General features: G+C 39.8%; 2 protein-coding genes across 4 annotated transcripts in view; one reads left to right on the top strand and one right to left on the bottom strand.

The window, feature by feature from the left end:
* The window catches only part of HDGFL3 (HDGF like 3), a 71,859-nt gene extending 58,697 nt beyond the window's left edge, over positions 1-13,162 (top strand). The window contains exons 5-6 of the mRNA XM_004370680.2: positions 469-615; positions 11,951-13,162. Coding sequence (XP_004370737.1) covers positions 469-615; positions 11,951-11,956 — 153 coding nt within the window. The 3' untranslated portion in view covers positions 11,957-13,162. The remainder of the gene's footprint in view (positions 1-468; positions 616-11,950) is intronic.
* A 679-nt stretch (positions 13,163-13,841) lies between these two features.
* The window catches only part of TM6SF1 (transmembrane 6 superfamily member 1), a 34,000-nt gene continuing 21,874 nt past the window's right edge, over positions 13,842-25,967 (bottom strand). For 2 of the 3 annotated variants that reach the window (XM_023725976.1, XM_004370678.3), the window contains exons 7-10: positions 25,190-25,294; positions 22,924-23,016; positions 22,610-22,729; positions 13,842-14,719 (exon numbers count right to left, since the gene is read on the bottom strand). In XM_023725976.1, the coding sequence (XP_023581744.1) occupies positions 14,528-14,719; positions 22,610-22,729; positions 22,924-23,016; positions 25,190-25,294 (510 nt within the window). In that variant the 3' untranslated portion in view covers positions 13,842-14,527. Of the gene's footprint in view, positions 14,720-22,609; positions 22,730-22,923; positions 23,017-25,189; positions 25,295-25,967 lie in introns of those variants that run through there. The other variant, XM_023725977.1, reaches the window with a different exon arrangement.

Raw genomic sequence — 25,967 nt, 5'->3', positions numbered from 1 at the left:
AAATGAATATCCATATGTAATCCTGGATAGTACACTTCTCTGGACCTCAATTTCCACTACTGTAAAATGATGGGGAAGGACAAGATGACCCTTCAGGTTCTTCCCAGCTCTATAAAATTCAGTATGGTTTCCCTTATGGACAAATTACCTTCCTAAGATGGTATCCATCCAGTTATAGTTATTCATTGATAGTGTTCTGGCTACATGAATCTTTCTTTTCTGTCCTTAGGAACACACTGCTAGAAAGAACTAAAAGGTCATCTAGTCCACCTCCTTTCCAGCACTTAACTGAGGCCCACTGAGGTGAAATGATTTGTCCTAGGTCACCTAGCTTGGCTTTGTTGTATCTGTAGGAACTGTATCAAGTCACAAAGACAGGATACAGATGCTACTTCAGCATCTCCTACTTATACCTGTGCATTTGGATTTCTACTTTGACTATAATTTTCAACTTGTCTAAATATTTAGAAATCCTCTAAACAGTCCCGGAAATCTCCAGGAGATGAAGATGACAAGGACTGCAAAGAAGAAGAAAACAAAAGCGGCTCTGAGGGTGGGGATGCCGGCAATGACACAAGAAACACAACTTCAGACTTGCAGAAAACCAGTGAAGGGGTAAGGGTATTCATCTAGTATTTTCTTACCTTCCGTTAACTTAGAAGATGTTTTGATTCAGAATCAGGATCCGTATCTCAACATTAGTAAATGTTGTGTTAGTAAATGGAGAAATATGCTCAGCCTGCTAGATACATTCACTCACAGCTTCTAAGTGATTGAATGCTTAGAGTCTGAGAACAGAAGAGAGAGAAGTGAGAATTGCACCTGTCTGTCAATTTGGAACTATCTGAACAGGTTTTTTGTTTTTGTTTTTTAACTAACTTCAGAGACTTTTTTTAAAATAAGGTGTGAAATATTGAAATTAAGGAATGCCACCTCTGAGAATGTAGAGAAATTGGAACCCTCACCTTCTGTAGGTGGGATTGTTAAATGATGCAGCCACTATAGAAAACAGTTTGGCACTATGGTTAAAAAGTTAAACATAGAACTACCATGACCCATTCCTATCTACCCACCCAAAAGAATTGACAGCAGGGACTCAAAAACAGATACTTGTATACCAATGTTCATTGCAGTGTTATTCACAATAGCCAAAAGGTAGGAACAACCCAAGTGTCCGTCAACAGATAAATGGATAAATAAAATGTAGTACATACATACAGTGGAATACTACTCAGCCATAAAGAGAAATGAAGTTCCAATACATGCTACAACATAGATGAACCTTGAAAACATTAAATATTATATCATCCCACTTACATGAAATACCCAGAATGGGAAAGTTCATTAGTGGTTACTTTGGGCAAGAGGGAGGGGAAAATGGGTATGTATTGCTAAGTGATTTTGTTATGGTGATGAAGAAATTTGGAAATGGGTAGTGGTGATTGTTGTACAACGTGGTTAATGTAGTTAATGTGACTGAGTTGTACACATAAAAAATGTTTGAAATGTTTTGTTACCATGTATTTCACCAGAATAAAAAGATTTCTTTGATTTTTTTAAAAAGAAAAGAAATGCCACCTCAAAACTTGGGAGTAGAATTTCTTTTATTACAAAATCAATGGCATGTCTAAAATAGGGAATTACATACTGCTTCTTCCCTATCAGAAGCAGTATGTAATTTAAAGTACACATGAATACTTAAAATATTTAAATGTTTCAGCAGTATTTAAATATTGTTGTTTAAAGTACTTCTGGGGACAAATTTGTCCGTTTTGACTCTTATTAACTTTTATTAACCTCTGTTAACTTCAAAGTCACAGTTAACTCCCACCTTCATAAAAGTGTTACTGAAGGAAGTTTTGCCCCTGGGAATTTTCCATGAGTTTTTTCTATCTGAAGACTAGTTGAATAGTGGCAAATCATTTTAACACAATACCCATGAAATGTATTCCTACTACTCTTCTGTTCAACTCTGGTTTCAGCTGAGTTCACATCAGTTCTGTCAACTGACATGTCAGTACCTCACACCTCTCCTCCTTCATCGTCATTATCCATAATCAGTCCCAAGGTATTGAGATTCTAATTCTTCTCTTATTCCTCTCACCCAGCTCAGCCTTACTCTCTTCCCTGTCTGTCTTTCTTCTCCTGATGTCTCTTCCAATAAATAGTTCTCTATCATTACCTTTGCCTACAGCCCTTCCAGGGGCATATACTTGCTAACATCTACTGAAGCCTTGAGCACCTGGCTCACTTGATTTTCTATCATACCTGCTGCCTTCATTCCAGGTAGCTACAATATGCATATAGCAAAACACCCATAGCTTCTCTCCCCTTTACTACCAAACTTATTTCTAGCTGCACTTCCTGTGATAAAGGAAGAGGTATTCTACACCCTTACTACTCAGAGTGTATAGCTTGTCGACAAATAACATCAATATCACCTGGGAGCTTGTGAGAAATGCAGACTCTAAGGCCGAGCCCTGACCTACTGAATCAAAATCTGTATTAACTAAACCATCAGGTGATTAAAATGCACATTTAAAGTGTGAGAAGCACAGATCTATTTCTTTCTATTGCCAGGGTCCAGGATATTATCCTCTCCTACTTTCTCTGAGGCCACACCACCCAGTCCATTGCTTCTTTCTTCTTTTAAACCTTTATCTTCTTTTCCACTGGCTTCTTCTTCTCTGCCTATAAGCAATTTCAGATGTCCCGTAATCATAAAGATATCTCCCTTCAACCATATATATATTCTACTCTTTTTACCTTTTCACCTCCAAACTTCTTAAAAGAGTTCTCTTTTCTCCCAGTCTCCATTTCCTCACATCCGATCAGCCTGAACTTACTGCACTCTTATTTCTTCTTTGAACACTACTTGGAAAGGCCCGCAATTATCCTCTCATTGCTAAAGCCAGTGTCTCCTTTGGTCTTTATTTTACTGGACTTCTGCAGCATTTAATAACGCTATTAGCTACTTTCTCCTCCTTACTTTGCCTCCAGGCCCCCACTCTCTTCTCCTTTTTCTCTCTGTCACGTCTCAGTCTCTCTCCAGAGCTCCTGTTCTTCAGTCTGTCTTGGTGCTCTTCTCCCACTCTGAAAGCTCCTGTGTCCATCTTACCCACTCACATGGTCTCAACTATCGCATGCTACTGATGACTTCCCACTTTGTATCTCCTGCACTCTAGATTCATTTTTCTAACTGCCAACGAGCCATTCCTATTTGAATATCTTGAAAACACTATAGAATATAGTAGTTGCTATTAGTAGTAGCAACAGCAGCAGGGTAGTAGTGGCTAATATTCTACTGTGCCACATACTGTGCTGAATACTACCTATGCATTATCTCATTTAATCCTCACACAAGCCATAGGAGGTAGGTGCAGGTATTGTTTCCATTTTTTAGCTGAGCTATTGACGTGATTTGCTTAGGGGCACAGAGCTAGTAGTAAGAGTAAGATCTAGTAAGAGCCTGAGCTCCTTTTATTTTTTACTTGTATTTAGTAATATATTTGTTACATACAAAAGAATCTTTATGATATTTATGTAAGTTATAAAGCATAGTATTATAATTAACTCCAGTGAACCTACCACTCAGTTCAAAAACTAGAACATAACAATAACTTGTATCTATTTACATGTTCTTCCCCTGTCTCATTTTCCCACCCAGAAATGACCACTGGCCTGAATGTTGTATTTATTATATATATTTTTTAAGTTGTAGCCAATACCTAACATATAAGTATCTACCTAAAAAATACATTATTTTGCTGTTTTTGAGCTTTTTAAAAGATGATAACATTTACTCATCACTATGCTTCCAAGAGGTGCAGTGGTTAAGAGCTCGGCTGCTAACCAAAAAGTCAGCAGTTAGAATCCACCAGCCACTCCTTGAAAACCCTATGGGGCAGTTCTACTCTGTCCTAAAGGGCTGCTATAAGTCGGAATCGACTCAACAGCAACAAGTTTGTTTTTTGGATGCTTCCAAGATTACTCCATGTGGTTATTGTAACAGTAGTTCATTCACTTTTCACTGTTGTATAATATTCAGTTTGATAAGTATATCACAGTTTGCTTACCTAGTCTCCTGTTGGTGGGTATTTGGGTTGTTTCCAGCTTTTTGCAATGAACTGTGTTGTCATGGACCTTCTCATGCGTGTCTCCTAGTGCACATGTGCAGGAGTTTCTTAATGTATGTAACTATGACTGGAAATACTTAGTCATAAGTTTACAATTTTCAAGTTTACACGAATTATTTTTTTTCCTAGTATTGGACTAATTTACACCCCCACCAGCAGTGTATAAAGCGTTCCAAGAGCCACTTGCCAGTATAGTAGGTGTAAATGGTATCTGTTTATAGTCTTAATTTGCATTTCTCTGATTAAAAGTGAGGTTGAGCTTTTTTCATGTTTAAACCATCCATGTTTCTTCTTCTATGCAGTGCTTGTTTTGGGGTTTTTGACCATTTTCCTATTGGTCCCCGCTCACACACACAGCTTATTGATTTATAGGACTTTTTACATATTCTGGATTCTAACTAACATGGATTGTCATATGTATTGTAAATATCTTATCCAAGTTTGTGGTTTGTCTGTTCATTTTCTTTATGATAACCTTTTGGTGAATAGAAGTTCTTAACTTTATTATAGTCAACTATATCAAACTTTTCTTTTTATGGTTAGAATTTTTCTGTCTTGTTTAAGAAATTTATCCCTATCTCAGAAGAGCCCTGGTAGCTCAAGGTTAAATGCTCGGCTGCTAACTAAAAGGTTGGCTGTTTGAACCCACCAGTGAGTCCACAGGAGCAAGACCTGGCAATCTGCTCCTGAAAAGATTACAGCCTAGAAAACACTATGGGGCAGTTCTGTTCTGTCACATGGGGTTACATGAGTCAGAATTGACTCGACAGCACCCAACAACAATGTCACTATCTCAAGGTCAGAAAGATATTTTCCATATTTCCTTTTAAATTTTTTAAGTTTCATTTTTAACATTTTAGTGTTTAATCCATCTGGAATTTATTTTCACATATGGTATAAGGAGCCCATTGCATTTTTCCCCGTAGCATAACCATTTGAAACAACACCATTTTTTGAATAGTTCCTCCTTTTCTTTCTGATCTGCAATGCCTTCTGTCATGTATCCACAGGTCTCTCTGTGGGTTCTCTATTCTGTTCCTTTGCTCAGTGCCGCACTTTCTTCATTATAGTAGCTTTATAATGAGTCCTAATAGCTGATAGGGCTGGTAACCTAATCTCATACTTCTTTTTAAACACTTAATAATCACAGGGAATAAAAGGTCAAGAAGAGTTTTTTTTTTCTTAATGGGAGAATTCACAGCATGTATGCTGGTGGGAATGATCCAAGTGAGAGGCACAAAATGATTATGTAAGAAAAAATTAACTTTTACTTAAAGCAAAATAAAAAAAAGAAAGAACTGCTGAAGCAGTGTCCTTCAGGAGGCAAGAAGGCATAGGTTCCAGGGCACAACTGAAGGTGTTGGCCTTTTCATCCATTAAAACACAGTGAAGGCAAGAGGGTAGTTGCAGTGAGAGCTTGTGAAAGTTATCATCTGATTGCTTCTGTTTTCTTAGGAAGTAAGGTTAACATTTGAGAGTGGGAACAGGAAGAAGTGTGGGAAGTTTCAGGAGAGGGTAAAAGGTATGAAATGTCACTTAGAAAGAATAAGAGAGTGAATGGACTTGTGAAATGAAATCACATTGCCAGGCAGTGGTTAAGGCCTACTTGAGTTTAGTGGTCATGAACTTAAAAGGAAAGCAGTTGGGATGGTTGTGTGGGACGGTTTCTCCGGGCGTACTCAATTACATAGCCACAGAGAGGACAGAGTACTGGATTTAACTAGAGTAAGGGTTTTGCCCATAAAGTACAGTAAAGGAAGTTAGAGGCAAGGGAGTTGAGGAGGGTGGTCTGCAAGGGAATATTTATAACAAATGGACTATGGAATGCAAAATATGTTGGAAGGAAGGACATGAGGAAGGGATAGAAGCAAATAATTATTGGCGTTAACGTACTAGATAGAAGGAGTAAGCTGAAAAGATAGGTGATGATAGAAGAGTGAGATGTTTAGGTTGAATTATGGAAGGGTTGCAGGAGTTGATGACAGTTCAGGTGCTGTTGATATTTTGAGTGACAATTCTTCATTATGTGGGCACCGTTCACCACATCACAGGACATTTAGTCCCTGTGGCCCCTGCCCATTAAATGCCAGTAGAACCCCCAAGTTCTTATGACAATCCACACATTTGTAAATACTCCCATTTGTAAATCATTTGTCTAAGAAATAACCATGGGAGTGAATAAGGTAGGGTGGAGAACAAGATCTTTGGAGGAGAGGAGGTCAAGGAACTGAGTGGCCAGAGTGTTTGAGAGACAATCTACGTGGATATTGGAGACACAGGAATTTTGATATCTAGTGACAGTGAACCAGTGCCATAATCTTCAGGGAGTAAGAGGGATTTGGGGAGTTTGTAGATGGCTGCGGTAAGAAGGGGTAGTGGCTTACAGTGTTGAGATTCAAAAATAGGAGGGTTTTTTTTTTTTGGGGGGGGACACAGAGGAAAAGAATAGCCTAGAAACAGTAGTGAAGAGTGAGAGGGACACCTTCCCCACCTCTAAGAGGGCCAGTGGTACAAGGTCTGTGGGAGAGACAAGAACTAGCACCTGAGAGGATTATAGGGGAAGAAGCTCTGTCCTCAGGGGAAGACTATGTTTTAGTTAGAACAGACTGTTGAGTGGAATACCTTGGAAATTCAAGTTGAGAATGTAGGATATTTGCTAATGGTTGACTGTGATTTCAGGGGACCCAGTGGAAGAAATTGAGCAGTTGCGGGGGATGGGTAGGAAATGAAGTCATAAAAGGAGATGTACAAAGTTGACTGGAGGTGAGAGTCCAGGAAGTGATAGACACTGTAGAGCCTATCTTGTGGTAGCTGAGTAAGCAAGGATAAAGAGCCTCATGATCTCAAGGTGGATGGCAGTGGTGAGGTTATTAATATTGGTAGGTGTGAAATGGGCATAGTAGTAGTAGTAGCATCGAAACCTGTCTAACTTCATGGGGGATGATGAGAATCACCATCTGCACAAACCGATTCCCAGGAGGTGTGGAGGTCAGACCTGTCTCCACTCTCCAGCCTTTTTTACCAATTCTGACACCAGCAGTCCCTCCCACGGTACTCTCTACTTCTCTTCTAGATTAGATAATCCACTGCACTGGCCACACAACTCACAGACCATACTTACAGTTAAATGGTTTATTAAGGAAGTAGTACAGTACAACTCGGGACCAGGATCAACAGGATACAACTCAGGATCAGGATCAGGAAGCATGTAGGCAAAGTCCCTTCTTCAGTGCAGGACAGCTGTCTCAGCTCCTCTCGACAGTACAAGCCTTTTCTCAGCCTCCTCAGGACAAGCTCCTCTTGGCCCCCTTAGGACAGGCTCCTCTCAGCCCTGCTGTCTGTCTGATGCTGGGCCCCTTCAGAGCCTGTTGCTGCCGGCTCTGCTGCTGGGCGCTTTCTGGGCATGTCACCATCTTCAGTGTTAACAGCACTTGGCCTGTGTTATAGTTCTTTGAGGAGGCTCCTTGCCTCCTCTCTGTTTCTTTTTCCTTTCTTGCTTCTACTTCTTCCTGCTACCTCTCTTTCTGCTTCTTTCTGTCTCCAAAAACCTCTGTGGGGTTGACTGCTTATATATGTAACTCCTTGTCAGTTTCAAGACACAGCACTCCCACCCCTGCCACAAACTGACCAATCCCTTCTCAGTAGGCCACAGATACTTCATTTGCATAGTAGGCTACAGCTCACCTCATTTGCATAATCTGTTGACCAATCCCTGCCCAGTGCATACCAGTCATAGGGCAGGCTGCATCCCAGGACCAGACAAAAAGTATCAAAACCAAGTTGTTTACAGAGTACCCAGGAAATGTCAATCAACCTGGACAAAAGTAACAAAGCTTCTGGGATAGAAACCTAGGGTAAAGGTAACTCCTCATGGCTTAAGGGAAGAATCTCTCAAGCTGTTTTTCCAAAGAATCAAGGCAAAAGGCCACATAAAGAAACTCATTCACCACAGTAGGGGAAGGAGAGAAGAGGTTCCAAAACAAAACCCATGTTTCTGGGACTCCTTAGTCCCAGAGGCTCTCTGACTACTTCCTCACTCCTGCCAGGGGTAGCATGAGGTGGGAAGGGGCAGGATCTCTTACCCCGAATACCGGTGCTCCCTTTCTTGATTCCTGTGGATGGAGATGTGGAGGCTCCTGTCTCTGTGGCAGAAGGACACCGTGCACTGACTGGTTTAGACCTGCTGTGTTAGTTACCTATTGCCACATAACAAGTTTCCACAGAACTCAGTGACTTAACACAGCATTTATTATTTCACAGTTTCTGTGGGTCAGGAATCCAGGCAGGCACAACTTAGCTGTGTCCTCTGACTCTGAGTCTCTCACAAAACTGCAATCAGGATGTCAGCAGGAGCTCAGATCACCTTAACGCTCAACTGTGGATAGATCCTCTTTCACGCTTACTCAAGTAGTTGTTGGCAGGGCTGAGTTCCTTGTGATTGTTGGTCTAAGGGCCTCAGTTTCTCACCAGTTGTTGGCCAGAGCCCCTCCCTCAATTTCCTGCTATGTGGGCCTCTCCATAAGACAACTCAACGTGGCAGGTAGCTTCCTCAGAGGAGCTGAATTCAAGTCTCCAAATCATAAGGCCACCACGGAGTTGGGGCTTGACGGGGGAGGAGGGAAGATAGAATAAAATGTTGAGAGGACAGCCACAGTGTTCACTATAACCACTGACCAGTGGCCATACCTTTATTCTCCTGAGCCTGAGCCTGTTGCTCGTTCTGCACTATAGTGCTGCTTCCTTAGGTCTCCCCATTGCCCTCAATATGAAGTCCAGGCTCCCTATTCCAGCTTATAATGCTCTTCACAGTCTGGCTCCATTTTCTCTTTCCAGCCTCATCTCAGCATTTCCTGTCATTTATTCTGAGCCAGCAGTTCATCAAACTTTTTGGTCTTAGTATCCCTTCATATTCTTGAAAATTATTGAGGGCCCCAAAAAGCTTTTGTTTATATATGTTAGAGATACCGATATTCACTTAATTAGAAATTAAAACAAATTTTGAAAATACTAATTCGTTTTAAAACAATAATAATAAACCCACTATATAACATAAATAATACATTTTTATGAAAAATAACTTTGAAAAAATTTAAGAGCGACATTGTTTTACCTTTTTGCAAATCTCTTTAATGTTTGCTTTAATAGAAGACAGCTGAATTCTCTTATCTGCTTATGCATTCAGTTTATTACAGTATGTTATTTTGGTTAAAGTATATGAAAAATACCTGGCCTCACACAGATATGTAGTTGGAAAATGGAGATACAAGTATTTTAGTAGTCTTTCCAGTTAATTGTGGGTATTCTTCTTTGATATTACACCAGTTCCGTAAGTGGTAGTTTCTTAAAGATTAATTGCAATGTGAAATCTGAACTTTTCATACTCTGTTATGTTAAAATCCTTTGATCCTTCTGAAACTGAATAATTCAGCTCTTCGCATGATTTGATATCATGTATTGATCATTTGGAAAACATTGGCTCAGAGTTATTCATGTCTTCCACAGGTTAACCGATTTCAAAATAAAATATTTATCTTTTAAGTCACAGTTGTTAATATCACCACCTGTCTCATCAGAAGAGTCTTTGAGTATTGGGAAGCTCTCAATCTTAGAGGATTCATGTTTTCCAAAATACTAATTTTTTTCTTAAAAGCTCAACTTTTATCATTGGCAACAAATACTACCAGCTATTTTCCTTGAAGTAATAGGCTCACATTGTGTATTTTTTAGAAAGTGCCAAATACCCAAGTCTGAATAGCCGTAGTTTACTGTCATCATTCTTTCAAATATAAGATGGTGTTCAGTGAAAAAATTCTTGTGACTTTTACTGCCTCCTGTCTTGCACTGATTGCCTTTTTGGTATCACCCTACAGTATCTCATTGGTCCTGAAGAGAGAATCTGATTGGATTAGCTAACCAGCATCCAGCATAGGGTGGCATGTTACAGAGCATGGCAACCACTGCTTACTCAAAGGGGACTTGAGGTCTGGCAGACACTCAGAGCACCATGTCCAGAACATATGCCATCATGAATTAGCAAGATAGTAGTTTTGTATATACAGGTGCAGATAGAGTGGTTAAGGTATGAGAAGTACAGAAAAAAGGGAAACAAAAAAACACTCAGATTTTGTAATTTACTTTTACAAATGTATGCTTGACATTGCCTTGTTTAGAAATAAGCATGTTCTTAAAGCTGCGGTTGCATTCTAGTGCCGCCTTCACTTTGGAACATTAGTGATACTCTGTGGCTGCTGTGGGACCATCTGTTCCAAAATATTCTTCATGATGGGTTGAGTAGTTGTTACTATGAATTTCCTACCAATGTAAACAGAATTTATTGCCTTTCACAATAATATAAACAAAAAGATATTGTTAAAGGAGATTTCTTTGTTTGCTTAATAATTTTTCATTGTTTTAATGGGTATTAACCCCTTTTCACAAGGGAGGAAGATCCTCCAAAGTATCTGTGAGTATAGTCTTATGTATCTAGTGCTTTTATTTATAAATAAATATTAGGAGTCAGCAGGCACTGTACTCTGCAAGATCACAGATTTTAAATTTGACCTTTTTTTTAAGATTGGCTTCCTCATTTTGGTAGGGACAGAGAAGGTGGAGAAACGTATTTCTGCTATCCTGAGGGGATGGTATATTTGGTCACTTTTTCTCCTTTGAAAGTCCTGCAGTTACTCATACCAAAAACCAAACCAAACCCATTGCCATTTGTTGGTTCCGACTCATAGTGACCCTATAGGACAGAGTAGAACTGCCCCAGAGTTTCCAAGGAGCACCTGGTGGATTCAAACTGCTGACCTTTTGGTTGGCAGCCGAACTCTTAACTGCTACACCACCAGGGTTTCCGCAATTACTCATATACAGTATTATTTATAGTACCGTGTAGGTATTGGCTGTATAAGTAAGAACATACCTATGGGTGTGCACACGTGTGCTTACAAACAAGTTCATTCACTTAGTGAAGAGCTGAAGCAGGCTGTCTTTAGAAAAAATACTTGGGGCCCAAGTTCATTCATCCCATGAGAGCATTATGAGGGGGGTTTAATATACTTGGGTTAATGATGAAGAAAACAAAAATAGCATCCTTTTGGGGAGATGTAACCTGATACGATTTAAAGTGGAACCCAAATTGGAAAGTAATTCTTTTATGAGACAGAAATATTTTATTTCACGTTTTTCTCTGGATGCCATAAAATTATATGAGAAATTTGAGCTTGTCTTTCATTAATATTTTCAAAAGCAGGAAAACAGATTTTATACATCTTGATTTTGTTAACTCCTGACCTTCTTTGAGCCATGTATCACAAGTAATTGAAGTATTATGCAGAGTAATTTGTCTACACTCCAAGTGCTTTTTAAATTTTAAGCAGCTTACCATTCTGACACCACAGTTGCCACAAAAATGGATTACCTCAGTTTCTCCACTGACTTTATGGATCACAGCGACAGAGTTGCACACAGTACATGCTACTGTAGTCTGTGTTCTGCCAGACAGTAGACGACGTTTACTCTTTTTTTCTTTTCTTTTAATGGTAATACTAAAAGTGCCCTAGTAGTTCCTTTAACTTTTTGCACTGTTATGTATAAAGCAGGAGCCATGGTGGTGCAGCAGTTAAGAGCTTGGCTGCTAACCAAAAGGTTAACAGTTCGAATCCACCAGCAAATCTTCAGAAGCTGTTCTTGTTAGTGCTACAGTGCAGCTTTAAATCTCAAAAACATCCAGTTATATACTAGCTAGGTGTGGATAGCTCTCACTGTCAGGATCCTAAGTCATCTAAAGGTTTGTTTTCTTTCTTTTTTTACAGACTTAACTACCATAAAGAATGCTGCATATTAAGAGAAACCACAAGAAGGTTATACGTCTGGTTGTCTAATATTCTTGGATTTGATATGAACCAACATATAGTCATTGTTGTCATTGGCAGACCCCAGTTTGTATGTACATTATTCACATTCCTCTCTGTTGTGTTTAGGGAAAAAAAAAGACATTTTAGCCTTTTTTAAGGTTATTGATTTAATATTATTTGGTTGCATGAAGTTGCCCTTAACCACTAAGGATGATGAAGATTTTTGCACAGACTTACACGTCTAGGATCCTTTTATTAAGGCAGTTATGCTTATCGTACTCCTGCCTTTACCCCACCATCGCCAAACAGTTCAATATAAATTGTCCTTTTTAAATCATCACTCAGTGCTTAAGGATGGGATTTCCTCTCTGTGACAGAACCAACCCAGGAATTAATTCCTAGATGCATAATGTTGGTATATTGAAGATGAAATGAAAATTGTCCTTCAGTTTTGAGGCCATGTATGTGTAAAGTTTAACCGTATTGTAAAATAACCTATTCCGTATTAGAAATAGCTAGTTGAGAGCTTATACTTCTCAAAACTCATGTTGTTATGTACACAAACTCAGTTTCTATACATGAAGTTAGTGAGTCTTTTTGTGTTACTCCAAAATGAAGGCAATGATTTATTTTTTCCCAATGCCAATACAATTTGAGCTACTAACTCAAGGTGGGTTCTTTACATTTTAAAGCTATAATCAGCAGCAGCCCTATGGGAAACCAGACAAAGCATTGACTTTTAAATATAAACTTTTAAAATGAACTTTTGTTTTGGAACTAGAGTTAGAATAGTTAGTATTCATTCCACAACCATTATTATGTGTACATTATTGTTGCTATTGTGATAATAGAGAATTTTATTTATTTTTATGCCAGCTTATATTGTGAGAACACATTTAGTCAGTTTGGGTTTTATCAATCCTGTTCTGCTTGTCCTTGGAACATCTTTTGCGTATTCGAGGTTTGTAGTTGAAAGTTTACTGTAAAAAAAAAAAAAATCAAAATCAAAAAAATGTATTGTTTTTACAGAATAAATTTATTGGAATGTGTTCTGGGAGTAAGGTTTGAGGTTGTAAGCAACTAAGTTAGTGTAATTTGGTTTCATCTATGTAATAATGTGAGGTATTAATGTAATATATTAAAGCAAAAGTTGACAGCGAGTTGACAATAGAATTCAAGTGCAGGTGAGGGTTTTCTTTTACTTTTTTTTAAGCACTCTGGGTTTTAGGTTATTTGAAAACACTGGGGGAAAATGGCAGTGTGATTTGCATACACATTAAAATAATCTCTACCAGCTCAATGAACCCTAAATTCACACTTGACATTATCCATGCATTGATTGTGCACCCCATTTAGTTTTGATTTTCTTATCTTGGTGAACAGCTAATAAATAACATGAAGAGAAAGTGTGAGAGTCTTAAAGCCGAGGGCCATTAATGACAATGGTGGTGATGTTGATGTTGGCAGCCGAGGGGATGAAAGCACCCATCCACTTTCCACTCTGGCACGCTGAGATGGCAGCTCTGTTTTTAGTTTGTTTTCCTCATTTAGCAATAGGATTTTCTCTATTATACTCATACACAATTCCAAATATGAAAAGTTGATTAAAAAGACAGTAAGGATACCAGTCCAGTTCTTTTTCCTTAAACAAGTACTTCTTAATTTTCAATATTAGAATTCATCAAAAGACCTCTCCGTTGCTCATACTTAAAACATAGGGAGAACCTAGATGATATTTTGAATTGGAAAATATAACTGACAGATTTTTAAAATAAAAAGCCTAAAGACTAGAAAACTTGTCATTAAAAGTGTATATAAAATGTTTCAAATGTAATAAAATTTGTCTTCATAAAAGGCAAAAAATAATTTTATTAGAAATATACACAGAAATACAATAGGAATATTGTCACCAATAAAACAAGTATTCATTAAGGGTAATGATAAGTTATTGATCCTTCTTTAGCTATTTAAATTCACAAAAAAAAAAATTAGTAAAAGTGATTTTCAAAACAGCAGTAAATATACTTTCCTTGGGAAAACATTTTTCAAACAACATTTAAAAATATTTTGATGATCTGCCTTTTTGTATCGAGGTTGACAATAAAGCATATGCAACTTATATGCAAAAATTCTTCAATCTGCATTTGCTGTTTAGAATTTTTAAATATGCACAGACCCTATTCACTTTGAATAATTTCATCTTCATGCTCACTACTGTAGGAGCTAAACTAATGTTTCACGCTAACAGTTATTTAATGTGTACAAAGAGTATTGAGATAGATGATCAGGTTTATTTATAAATAATTTAGAATATATTTCTTTTAAGAAACTGTTTCTCAACTTCAGTTTTCCTTCAGAAAAGGACAAAAAATTTACCCACACAATACCAAATTACAGCTCACATATACAGTGCAGAGCAAGAATTTCTGTATTCTTAGGTGTACAGATACGGGAAGGGAGTAAAATGGGACAAAATATCAGTACCAATATCACAAAAGTCAGTAACTTAGAGAGAAGGAACATGAAGTAATGCTTTTATTCAATTTTTTCACCTGCCTTTGTTTTTATGAAGAATTCTGGTTTGTAGATACAACGATAGGCCAAAAGCTGAGGAAGAATTCCGTATGCTATGTTTAATACTAAAAAAATGATTTTCGCTTCTTCGGGGACTCTGTAGACATAAGCAGTTCTAGCATGAAGAGAAGCACCAATGTGGGAAAACTGAGCCTGTTGCATAAAACAAAAATGAGTAAGCATGAAATCTGTGTTCAGATGGATGCACAACGAGTTCTGAGTGGATCATTCAGACTATGTTCGTGCACTCTCAGAATCAGTCTCACCTGTAGGCAGAGTACTTTGAAACAATCCAAAGTCTTTAGTATTTCATTGAACTTAGAGCCATTCTTGATATAACTGTTCAAATAAATTATACTTTCTTTAGTGTGGCTTTACTATGCCATCTGTGTTTTTCTAACCATTCCAGTGCCCCGTACTAAACGTTACCAAAACCAGTTGCCATGGAGTTGATGTTGACTCATGGCGACCCCGTGTATGTCAGAGTAGAACTGTGCTCCATAAGGTTTTCAGTGGCTGGTTTTTCGGAAGTAGATCACCAGGTCTTTCTTCAAGGTGCCTCTGGGTGGACCTGAACCTCCAACCTTTCAGTTACCAGCCGAGAGTATTAACCATTTGCACCACCCAGGGACTCCATACATTAGTGGCTCAATTTAACAAAAAAATCTGAATAAAATGTCAATTTTTTTTTTATGATTTGCATTCTGGAAATTCTACATAGGGATCTAGTTGAGGCTTATAGTTGTGTTTCAGTAAAAATGAAGAAAATATAGAGTTCAGAAAGTTGAAATAACTTTTAGTGTAACGAACTAAAGAGAAGCACTGAGGACCTCGGCATCAATGATCAGTCTTTTACCTGCTTCTTAGAGTGATAGCGCATAGCCTTCACATTATGTATTTTTGTTAATTCATGTATTTGTTTTGTTTTTTTAATGCAACTCAAAAAAAATACCAAGGGTTGTCTTGTAAGATAAAGTTGTTACCAACTTGGGGAGGAGGACAAGGTATGTTTGCTCTGTATAAAATGGTAAAGTACATGCAGGCAACTTTTTCAAATCAAATTACAATTTATTTAGAAGTATGACTCGTCAGCATAATCTGAGTTTGCAAAACGAAAAGGCAAGAGCCTCCCTCTCTGTACTTGTATACTTGTTCAGAACGCACATTCAGAATGTGCCAGCTGGGCTTTTTTTAATACTTTTCATAAGCACAGAGGAAAACTGCAGTTAGAAAGGGTAATACAGGCCACAAGCAGGACTAAAGGCTTCTGTAGAAGAGTTTCCTCGGGATGCTTATACCATTATAAAATGCAACCCCAGAGTCTGCATTTTCATATCTTGCGATTGGGAATTTAAATGTAATAAGTGGTAAATTATCAGTCCATCAGGATCAAAGTGAAGAGACAAAAGATATTGCAGTCTAGAGAAAGCACAGAACAAAAATGAAGAACCAAATAATCTGCTTTAAATACATATAATTTATCTTACATTTCCTTCCATATGAAATCAGTTTATTCTGCTAAGTGGTTAACAGATAAAAGTGTGACTTACCACTTGACTTTACTATGAAAAGAAAAGGACAAGCTTTTATAAGTGTCATCTTTATGAATTTTTGTCAGTGGCAGATATTTTAACAAGCTGTATTTTTACAAATTACTGATACATTCTGGAGACCTTTGGTACTTTTTCTTCTACTCTCTAGAGATAGAAGTTATAAATTAATGCGATATGTTGCCAGGGACCAACACCACGTCTGAGTTGTGATCCATGAGGCACTGAGAGGCCTCTGCCCTGAGACACACCTCCCCCAGGGCAGATGCCCAGACAGAACCCAGCAAACCTTACTAAGCATTTGCATATCTGGGGTATGAGGACAAAAGACCTTGAGAGTAAAGGGCACTTGAGGGGCTGCCCTGAGGAGCCACTGGGGTGGACCTTCTAGGAACACAGAATAGGAGCGTTACTCCTGTCACTGTTTTTTCCTAGGGCATGTTTAAAATAACAGCGTTTGCCTAAAAATATATCCAGACTTTTTCTTCTAGACTAAAGGCCAGGTTTGAACCCTGGTTTTCAGAAATGTGGGTTTGTTGGCTCCATCTTTATAGATGGTTATACACATCACAAAATCACCAAATTTGGGAAAATGCCAGCCATACTTTGAGAGAATAGTAAGAGCAACCGTGCCTACTTGCACAAGGAAACCTGTTAAAAAGCCAGTGTGATTCCATAGGCTCTTTTCCTGCACTAACCAGTGCAGTTAATACCTCATTTTCATGAATTGCAAACTCATGGCAACATTCAAAAATGGTTCTTGTCCTAAGTTAGACTGTAAGCCCATCGGGCAGGTACTGTGTCTGATGTTGTGTGTGGCACCTACCACGTTGTTAGAGCTCAATAAACGTTCAACAGTAATGGTCTTGTGACTGTCAAAATACAAAGGTTCTACAAAGCATTTCTATATTTTTATATCTATTTTAGCAAGCCTTTTTTCCTCAGGATTATTTAGCAAGGGGCACAGATTATGACATATCTAATCCAACAGGGTGTTGGCATGTGAGAGAAGAACCCTAAGGCCAGTCGTCCGCAGTTGCCCTCACTGCTGGTAGTACTAATGGGTGTGTTTATGGTGGCCACACCTCCAGCTGAGTGGGCAGCCAACCGTAACTTCCTCCCAAGGCTTATGATGTCAAGTTTCAGAGTTCTGAAGTGTCATGGCCTTAATTTGGAGGTGGCAGAAAAACCTAGGTCTCACCTGAGGAGGGTTCCCTTTCCAAGCACCTAACTGATGATGGGTTGCACAGTGTCTCCTGGGTGATGTTCCCACGAGCACAGGGGCCTCCCTGTGACAGGGTTTGAAGAGCTCATCCTGAGCCCCTTGCTGGGGTTGGGGTGACCCAGTGAACAGTGCTGCTGCTTACAGGGACAACTTACAGATTCAGTGATGTGAGCTTGAGTCCCTGATAAGTTTTCTTCCAGTTCATTCTAAATTTTTTCACCTTAAATAATTAAGAGACATACTTTATTTTTTTAGAAGAGATTATTGGAATGGAATGGAAAGTGAAACAATAAAGGGAAAAAAAGATTACATTTTAAGGTCTGTTTTCTTATAGAGACAGCCTGGAAAGGATTACCAAAATTACAATCCTGGCTCCAGAAGGGAGAGGTGAAAGTTTTTATGTGTCCATGTAAATACTGCAGGCAAGAAGCAATGTGAACATTAAGACATTTAGCCAGGCTGTTTGACTCATACAATATATTAGTTATCTGATCTAGAATCACGTTGGTGTCTTTTCTTCAAGTTTTCTGGGCAGCATAGTATAGTGGTTAAGAACACCAACTCAAACTATGTTGCTAGGGTCAAATCCCACCTCCACCACAAACCAGCTGTATGACCTTGAGCTACTGATGGAACCTCTGGCCTCATCTGAAAAGGAGCATGACAGTGGAACTGCATAGGGTTGTTATGAGGGCTAAGTGGAGTTGATACATGTTAGGTATTTAGTGCCAAGTACATGGGGCTCTTCCATAGACAAAAATACACAATTCAGTGGATGTAAATATCTATTAATGATCTGGCTCTCTACTTATTTGTAAACCTGGGCTCTTTGGTTTTAGGTGCCTTTGTTGACCTTTTGACAATTTCAAGGCTATCACTGTCTCCACCAAAGGATAATAAGTAAAGTTAAACCCAAACTCTAATTTTAATACTAATAGTCACACCAAAAGCAAATGATTAAAATGGGGTTTATATTAGTATCCCAATTATCCATGCTCTTCCTAAACCTTTACTTTCAGATATTTTTTAAAGGTTTCCATAAAGCAGAAACTTAAGAAACTCACCTCCAGTAGAGTCAGCTCTTTACAACCAAATTATCCACAAATAAGCCTCTAGACTCCTTTGTGTGAAAGTACACGGAGTGGGAAGGAGCGCTGCCTGCCTTTAGTGGTGCTAATGGATGCTGCTTCACTGACTGGGATGTTACTGGATGGGGTGGCAGCCTCCCTGCCAAACCCACTGTGAATCTGTCTTAAAGGTTTCTCCCAGTTTGTTTGATTTTTAGGTAATTATACACATAGCTTAATTATCTACAGATTAATGGATCTTCTGAGCAATGTAAGGTATTTCTGTTCTAGACTGTTAACTGGGAAATCATACTTCCAATTATAACAATAATCATAATAATAATAGCAGCAACAAAGGAATACAGAGCTTATTATGTGCCAGGCACTCTTCTAAGCCCTTTACGTATATTAATTCATTTAATCCTCACAGTAGCCCTAGGAGAAAGGTACTATTATTATCCCCACTTTACTGAAGAGGAAACTGAGGATCAGAGAGGTAAAGTAACCAAGATCATTCCGCTAATGAGTGGCAAGCTGGGACTTGAACTAGCCTGCTTCTGGAGCCCATGCTCTTAACCATATTGGCTCTAGGTCTTTTTGTTTTGTTTTAATTTTTCAGTGATGTTTTAGCAAAGAAAAATTCTTTAATTCAATGCTAATAAATGGATCTAAGCCTGTAACATTTTTCAAATTAGACTTTGCAACTTTAATCCTATGGTAAGGGTTTTGTATGAAAAGACACTTGGGTTGTGAATGTTGAGCATCCCCAATGGAACTTGCGGGCATAAAATGTGTCCTCGTTTTATTTTACTCTATGTTCTTTTACTTTTTGATGGATCTTTTGATTTCTAAAGGCAAAATATTTGGCAGACTCCTGTACGGTCTGAAAGCAGGGACCCATAACCACCCAACGTGTTTTCCACTGACTTGCACTGATGGTAGTTTTCCAACAATTTTTTTTTTCATCTTACTTGAGCGTAGACTCTTAGGAGTTCACTGGATCTTTTGATAAAAGCAGGTTTTGATAAAGAGAGGTTAGTGGGATTGTCAGTCCATAAACCACGTACATTAGTGATGGCAGTTCTGTTCAAGGTGATGGAGAGACTGTCAGATGCCTTCCTAAAATGACACTCATTTTCATAAGCAGTTATTTGGTAAGGAGAAAACAAATCATGTAGCTGGAATTCAACATTCTGATCGTATGCACGGTTTTGTGGCAACGTGATTTCTAACTTTTCCTTAGGTTAAACGCTACGAATAGATAAATACTAAAGTCCAGCAAAGAGCTATGGGATTGTCAGACATATAACTCTCTGAATATGCCATTCTCCACCTCCGGGCGTGGGAAAAATATCCTCTGACATTTCCAGGATCTAATCCTTCATCTGGGCACGCACTTACCAGCAAGAGAGGGGCTTCAGGCTACCTTGTCAAACTGAGCAATGATGGATAAGCCTAAGGATTCCTACAAGGCCTGGGGCCTGCCTGAAGCACTCACTTTTGCTGCCAATGGCTCTGCATTCCATTCTGCCCTTCCCAGAACCTCCCAGCTGGAGTCACAGGTGCCCATCTGCAAGCTTAGCCCCACCAAAAGGTAGAGTCTGACATTAGTCTTACTGCTACAGGCTCAAGCACCTGTTTGCTCCAAGCTAATACCTTCCCAAATCTTAACTCTGAGCAATCTTATCCTCTAAAAAAAGGGACTGAGTAAGAGTGGGGTGAGTGTGAGGGCCCCAGTCCTGGAGGACACAGGAGAGCTAGGACAAAAAACAAAAGCCAGGGCTTAGTCGGTGTCCCCTGATCTGCTGCCCATTCCCACACCTAAATGCTTCCTCCTCATACTGTTCCCTGGAGAGGCTCAGCCTAAGAAAACCCACTCAGCCCTCAGAGACCAGCTCAGATGTCAGCGCCCGCCCCCAAGGTTCTCCAACTCTTCCCCCATGCCATGTACACAGTCTTACTGTAGGACTCCGTGCTATAGCAAGTTACCTGCATGAGAGGGAGATAACACAGTGCAGAAGGGCATGGGCTTTGCACTCAGACAGGATTTCATACCCCTGTTCTGTCATTTAGTAACTATGCAACCTTGGTCAGGTAAGAGGCTGTCCCGAGCCCCAGCTTCATCATCTGTAAAATGGGGGTGGAAAACAACTGTGGTAAAGATAATGCAATGCATTCACCACCCAGTTTCCTCTTCTAAGGCACACAGGAATTTCCCAGCCTACTTGCAGTCGGGTTGGTGCCTGGCCCCGCCCTTGAAAATATCCCACATGAGCTCTGCATGAGCAAGAACTAAAGCTTTATCTGTTACAGCAGCAGAGCACATAGCCTTTCCTTACACAAATAGGCATCACTTGCTTGGCACGGAGGAAGATTATGAGAGCTCAGACTAGAGTAGTGGCAGTAGAACTGGGAAAAAAAGGATGTGAGAATTATCCTGAAGGTAGAACTAATGAATCATAGGAGGCATAGGGGGTGAGGGAACAGGAGGTGTGAAGAATTACTCCCAAGTTTTGGGCTTGAGCTGCTGGGTGCAAGAGGAAGAGAAAAATGGAAGAGAAGTGGGGGAATCAAGAGCCCTATTTTAGATATTAACTCTGAGATGGTAGTGAGACCTCCAAGTGAAAAAAATTAAGTTTGGAAGTAAATCTGGGAGCTGTTTGGGCTAAAAACAGAAAACTGGAAGCCATTAGCTTATAGTTAATATTTATTTAATATTTATTGCTGTCTAGTCGATTTTGACTCATAGCGACCCTATAGAACACAGTAGAACTGCCCCATAGGTTTCCAAGGCTGTAATCTTTATGGAAGCAGACTGCCACATCTTTCTGCCACAGAGCAGCTGGTGGGTTCAAACCACCGACCTTTTGGTTAGCAGCTGAGCACTTAACTACTGCGCCACCAGGGCTCCGTAGATATGGAAACAAATAAGGACCTAAAACCAAGGCCTGAGGAATTCAGGTATTCCAGGGTCTATAAAGGAGAGCAACCAGCAAAGGGGGCTAAATGTTCACTCTCTTTCCTCTTAAGTCCTTACAGAAAGGAGCCATTGCTTTGGACACGGCATCAACTTTTATGTTAATATTCTAATTCTACAATTTAGAAGTACTTCGGACTGGAAAGAGTTGATCCAGTAACCCCATAAACACGGTAATTGTTTTCCAATCCTATAAATTCCAGTGTCTTTTTGCCATCATGGTTAGTATACATGAGTATAATCAACCGCTAATGCCTAGAGTTTTTGGGTGACCCTCATTCTTAAACCTGCTTGACAAGAGCAAGATGAAGATCATGATTTAAAAAGATGAGTCCGTTTGTTTTTTATTTCTAGTAAGAAAAAATGTATAGAGAGAATTACTTAATTCCCTTTGTCAAAAAATCGATTTGCTTTGCTAATTGTTACCTTGTAAAACGTACTCTGTGTAATAATATTCCATAGGTAATTTTCTTTTCAGTTCAATGTGGTAAGCATTCACTGAACACCTACTCTAGGCCAGGTATATGGCTAAGGTGCCGGGGGTGGGGGTCGGTGGGGATTAAATGACAGGCGCTGCTTTTTTTTTTAAAGCCAGTTTCCCTGGTTCTATATACCATAATATAGTGGAATTCTAAAATCTTAAATTTAGACAGACATCTCAAAGATAACAGCTATCGACCTGTTTCCTGTAGCCGAGGTGTTCAGAGACTGGGAAGGGTCCTGCAGAACAACAGTGCCGCTCCCTGGGCATGTGACCTTGAACAAATCATTTAACCTCTCTGGACCTGTTTCTCATCAGTAAAACTGGATGGCGCTCCTACCAGATAGTTACTGTGAGGCTTTAATAAAATGGATATGCAGAAATGCCTTATGTACTATAAAGAACTGTAAGACAAAGGGGGACAGCATGCTTAATAATTATTTCCTGCTCTAAAATGAGGAGCCCTCGTGGCGCAATGGGTAAGCGCTCAGCTGCTAACTGAAAGGTCCACGGTTAGAACCCCACCAGCCGCTCCATGGCAATCTGCTCTCATAAAGATTACAGCCTAGGAAACCCATGGGGCAGTTCTACTCTTGTCCTATAGGGTCGCTATGAGTCGGAATCGACTCGACAGCACACAACAATTAACAACCCTAAGACAGTGCGAATAGATATTTGTCACGTATCCAGCAATGACAGCTAGACCAACAGTAAACCTTCTCAATAAAGAATATTCTGAATACCTGCGCTAGACCTCCAGCATGTATCAGGGTTACGTCAGGCATCCAGGAACACCCAGGAACCACTAAGCCATAAAGTGCAATCACAAAGTAAGGGACAGAATAGAACATATATGCCAGCATCTGTATTAGAACAGAGAAATAACACCATCAATCAGCAAATTAACAGTTAATTTGGCCTGACTAAAAAATACAAAAATACTGACATTTTCATTTTTGAAACTGTTAATTCCTATTTCCTACATGGGACCACATTTTCCCATAAAAAAAAGAAAAAATTAAATTTTAGAAAAAGCTTAGGCTTCATGACTATTGACCTGAATTTTAGGATAAGCAGCTGGATCCTTTAGGTAGGGCTCTTGAAATTGCGTATATAATCGGCAGAGCTCAGCCGGGCAATCCAAAGCAATCTAAGAACAAAAGTGAATTCATTATAAATACAGTCACATCTGGTTCTTATATGTGTTGATAAGGCTCAATGTGCCGGGTTTAGTCACAAGCAGCTTTGCTATTTAACAAAAACAATGCATTGTAAAAGCTCATCAGTGAACGAGGGAAAGAAAGGAAACACTCTACAGGTTTACTCTAGGAGATTAAGCAGAGGTTAATCGTGGAGCAGGAAATGGAAACTAATGCTGTATTCTCAGGGTCCTTTCGAGTATCTAGGTAGCCAAGGCACAGCCTGCTTTAGACTACCAGTTTCACTTTTCCTGGGAATAACTCTAGCAGACTACTCCCTACAGGAAGAAAAGTACATTTCTACACCAAATGCATCTTAACTATGCTTTGCAAGATTCAGAAATAGCATCCTCCTCTCTCCAATGGCTCACAGAGTATATGGCCTTTGGGGCAGTAGAGGATGATGATATGGAAGCAGGGTCCTCTTGTCTGAAGCCACCTCCTGTGTCCACTTTGAAAGAGAGCAGAGCAGGTTTAGTCACGAGGAGTAGACCTTGGGCCACAGAACAGGCAGCCTCAGTTTGGCACATCACTGGTCCCCTCTGAGCCACCTTCCCCCTCCTCAGGCAGCATTGCTCATGTCCTTGGCCATAAATGGTGTCCCACCTAGATAACATATCTGAACCCAGACCAATGGCAGAGCTGACCAAAAGGGCCCCAACCCAAAAGCCCATCTGCAAAAGCCCCTCCCACACGAAGCATGTATGCCACCCTGCCCCCAGCTGTCGTGCAGTGCCAGCAGGCTCAGAAGTGTTAGTAATTGTCATTGAAGCTGGGTATAATTAGCCACATAACCTGAGCTGCTCCATTTTATTTCTATAAAGAATAAATCAGGAAACTGGGGCATTGTGAAGGATCACTGATCAATAAAAATGGTAACAGCAATCATTTACTGAGCACTTACTAGTATAAGGCCCTCTGCTAGTGTTTTACATGCATTATCTCATTTGATCTTCAAAACAAACCTATAAGGTAGGTACTGTTATTATTTTATGGAGGAGGACACTGAGGGTCAAAGAGATTTAGTAACTTTTCCAAGGCCACACAGCTACTAAATGGCCAGGATTCTAACTCCAAAGTTTGTGGATCTTTTTGTTCATCTCTACAGTATAATACTGAAAAAGAGAAAATGGAAAAAATGAAATGCCCACATGCTCTTAATGTATATCAGTCCCATCAACACACAGACTCCAGGTCTGGTCTTAATTATTATTCACTTTACCAGTGAGAAATTCACATGACCCTACCAATTTGTGAATTGTTTATCGCACCCCTTCCTCAATACCATCCACCCTACTCCTCAGAACCCAGAAGTGCTCTGTACCACAGCTTTACTGGAGCTTTAGGGTATAACCACTACCAAAGATCATCGGAAACATCAAAGGAATCAAATGAATGAGACTCTCAAATAGGGAAAACCAGTTGCCGGCGAGTCAATTCTGACTCATAGCGACCTCGTGTGTCAAGAGTAGAAGCTCCAGAGGATTTGCAACAGCTGAGTTTTTGGAAGCCGATCACCAGGATCACCAGGTCTTTCACCCAAGGCACATCTAGGCGGACTCAAACCACCAACCTTTCAGTTAACAGCTGAGTATGTTAATCGTTTGCACCACCTGGGGGCTCCATCAGAAACATGTTGTTGTTCTGAGTGTTGCTGAGTCATTTTCGACTGGTGACCCCGTGTGTTGCAGAGTAGAACTGTGCTCCATAGGGTTTTCAAGGCTGTGACCTTTTGGGAGCGGATCACCAGGCCTTTCTTCCAAGGCATCTCTAGGTGGGTTCGAGCTTCCAATCTTTTGGTTAGTAGCCCAGCACTTAACCATTTGTACCACCTAGGGACTCCAAAATAGGGAAAGGAGAATACTTCTGGGTAGAGCTTGGTTTAAGGACATGAAGGCAGGTGGTGTGAAGAAACCCAGGATAGACTGTCCCTCTTGGGAGCTGGGGGTTGCGGGTGGGAGAGCCACAGGAAGCAGGTCCGAGTGCTCCAGGCTTTGACGGGGAATACTTTGTTAGTGTGCTAGGAAGTCCAATAAAAAGATACTTCCATTTTTTTTTTTCCATTTCAAAGCCTTAGTAATAGAATAATTTGAAGTTAATGTTACTTTGATCTGTAATGCTTACCAAGCCTCTAAACAGGCAAAATGCAGTTGCCAGGAGGAGACACGCCACCAACATTAAATCAAACGGTCTTCTCAGCAGGTCCTTCGCTTGGGCTTCTTGAATGACCTAAAATAGAGTTTGTAACTAAAGAGCCAAAGAAGACCAAAACCCACTGAAACAGGATGAGAGAATTTTGAAGATTCACAATTCATATCATAAACCACTAGCCATGTAACTTTAGAAAAATCGTTTCTCAGTTTCCTCATCTGTGAAATGCGGAGATTGGGCCTTTTCTTGCACTAAAACCCACTGCTGTCATAGCGACCCTATAGGACAGAGTAGAACTGCCCCACAGGGTTTCCAAGGAGTGGCTGGTGGATTCAAACTGCTGACCTTTTAGTTAGCAGACGAGCTCTTAACCACTGTGCCACCCGGGCTCCTTCTTGCACTAAAAACCAAACCAAACCCACTGCCATCGAGTTGGTCCCGATTCATGGCGACCTTATAAGACAGAGTAGAACTGCCCCCTAGGGTTTCCAAAGAACAGCTGGTGGGTTCGAGCTGCTGACCTTTTGGTTAGCAGCCGATCTCTTTAACCACTATGCTACCAGGGCCCCATTCTTGCACTAAGGTAAGGCTAAATAAGACTCAGATGTACCTATTCCAACTTACGTCCAAATTCAACACAAAGACACACTTAGGAAGGGATCTTGTTCATAACCCAGGGACTGCCTGTATTTGCTTTTTTTTTTTTTTTTTTTTTTGTAATTACTATTTGAAAAGGAAAGAGGCAATTCCA

This window comes from Trichechus manatus, unplaced genomic scaffold, assembly GCF_000243295.1.
Source record: "Trichechus manatus latirostris isolate Lorelei unplaced genomic scaffold, TriManLat1.0 scaffold00009, whole genome shotgun sequence".
NCBI classification, from domain to species: domain Eukaryota; kingdom Metazoa; phylum Chordata; class Mammalia; order Sirenia; family Trichechidae; genus Trichechus; species Trichechus manatus.
The sequence above is the reverse complement of the archived record's forward strand: the minus strand, read 5'-3'. Positions and strand labels throughout refer to the sequence as shown.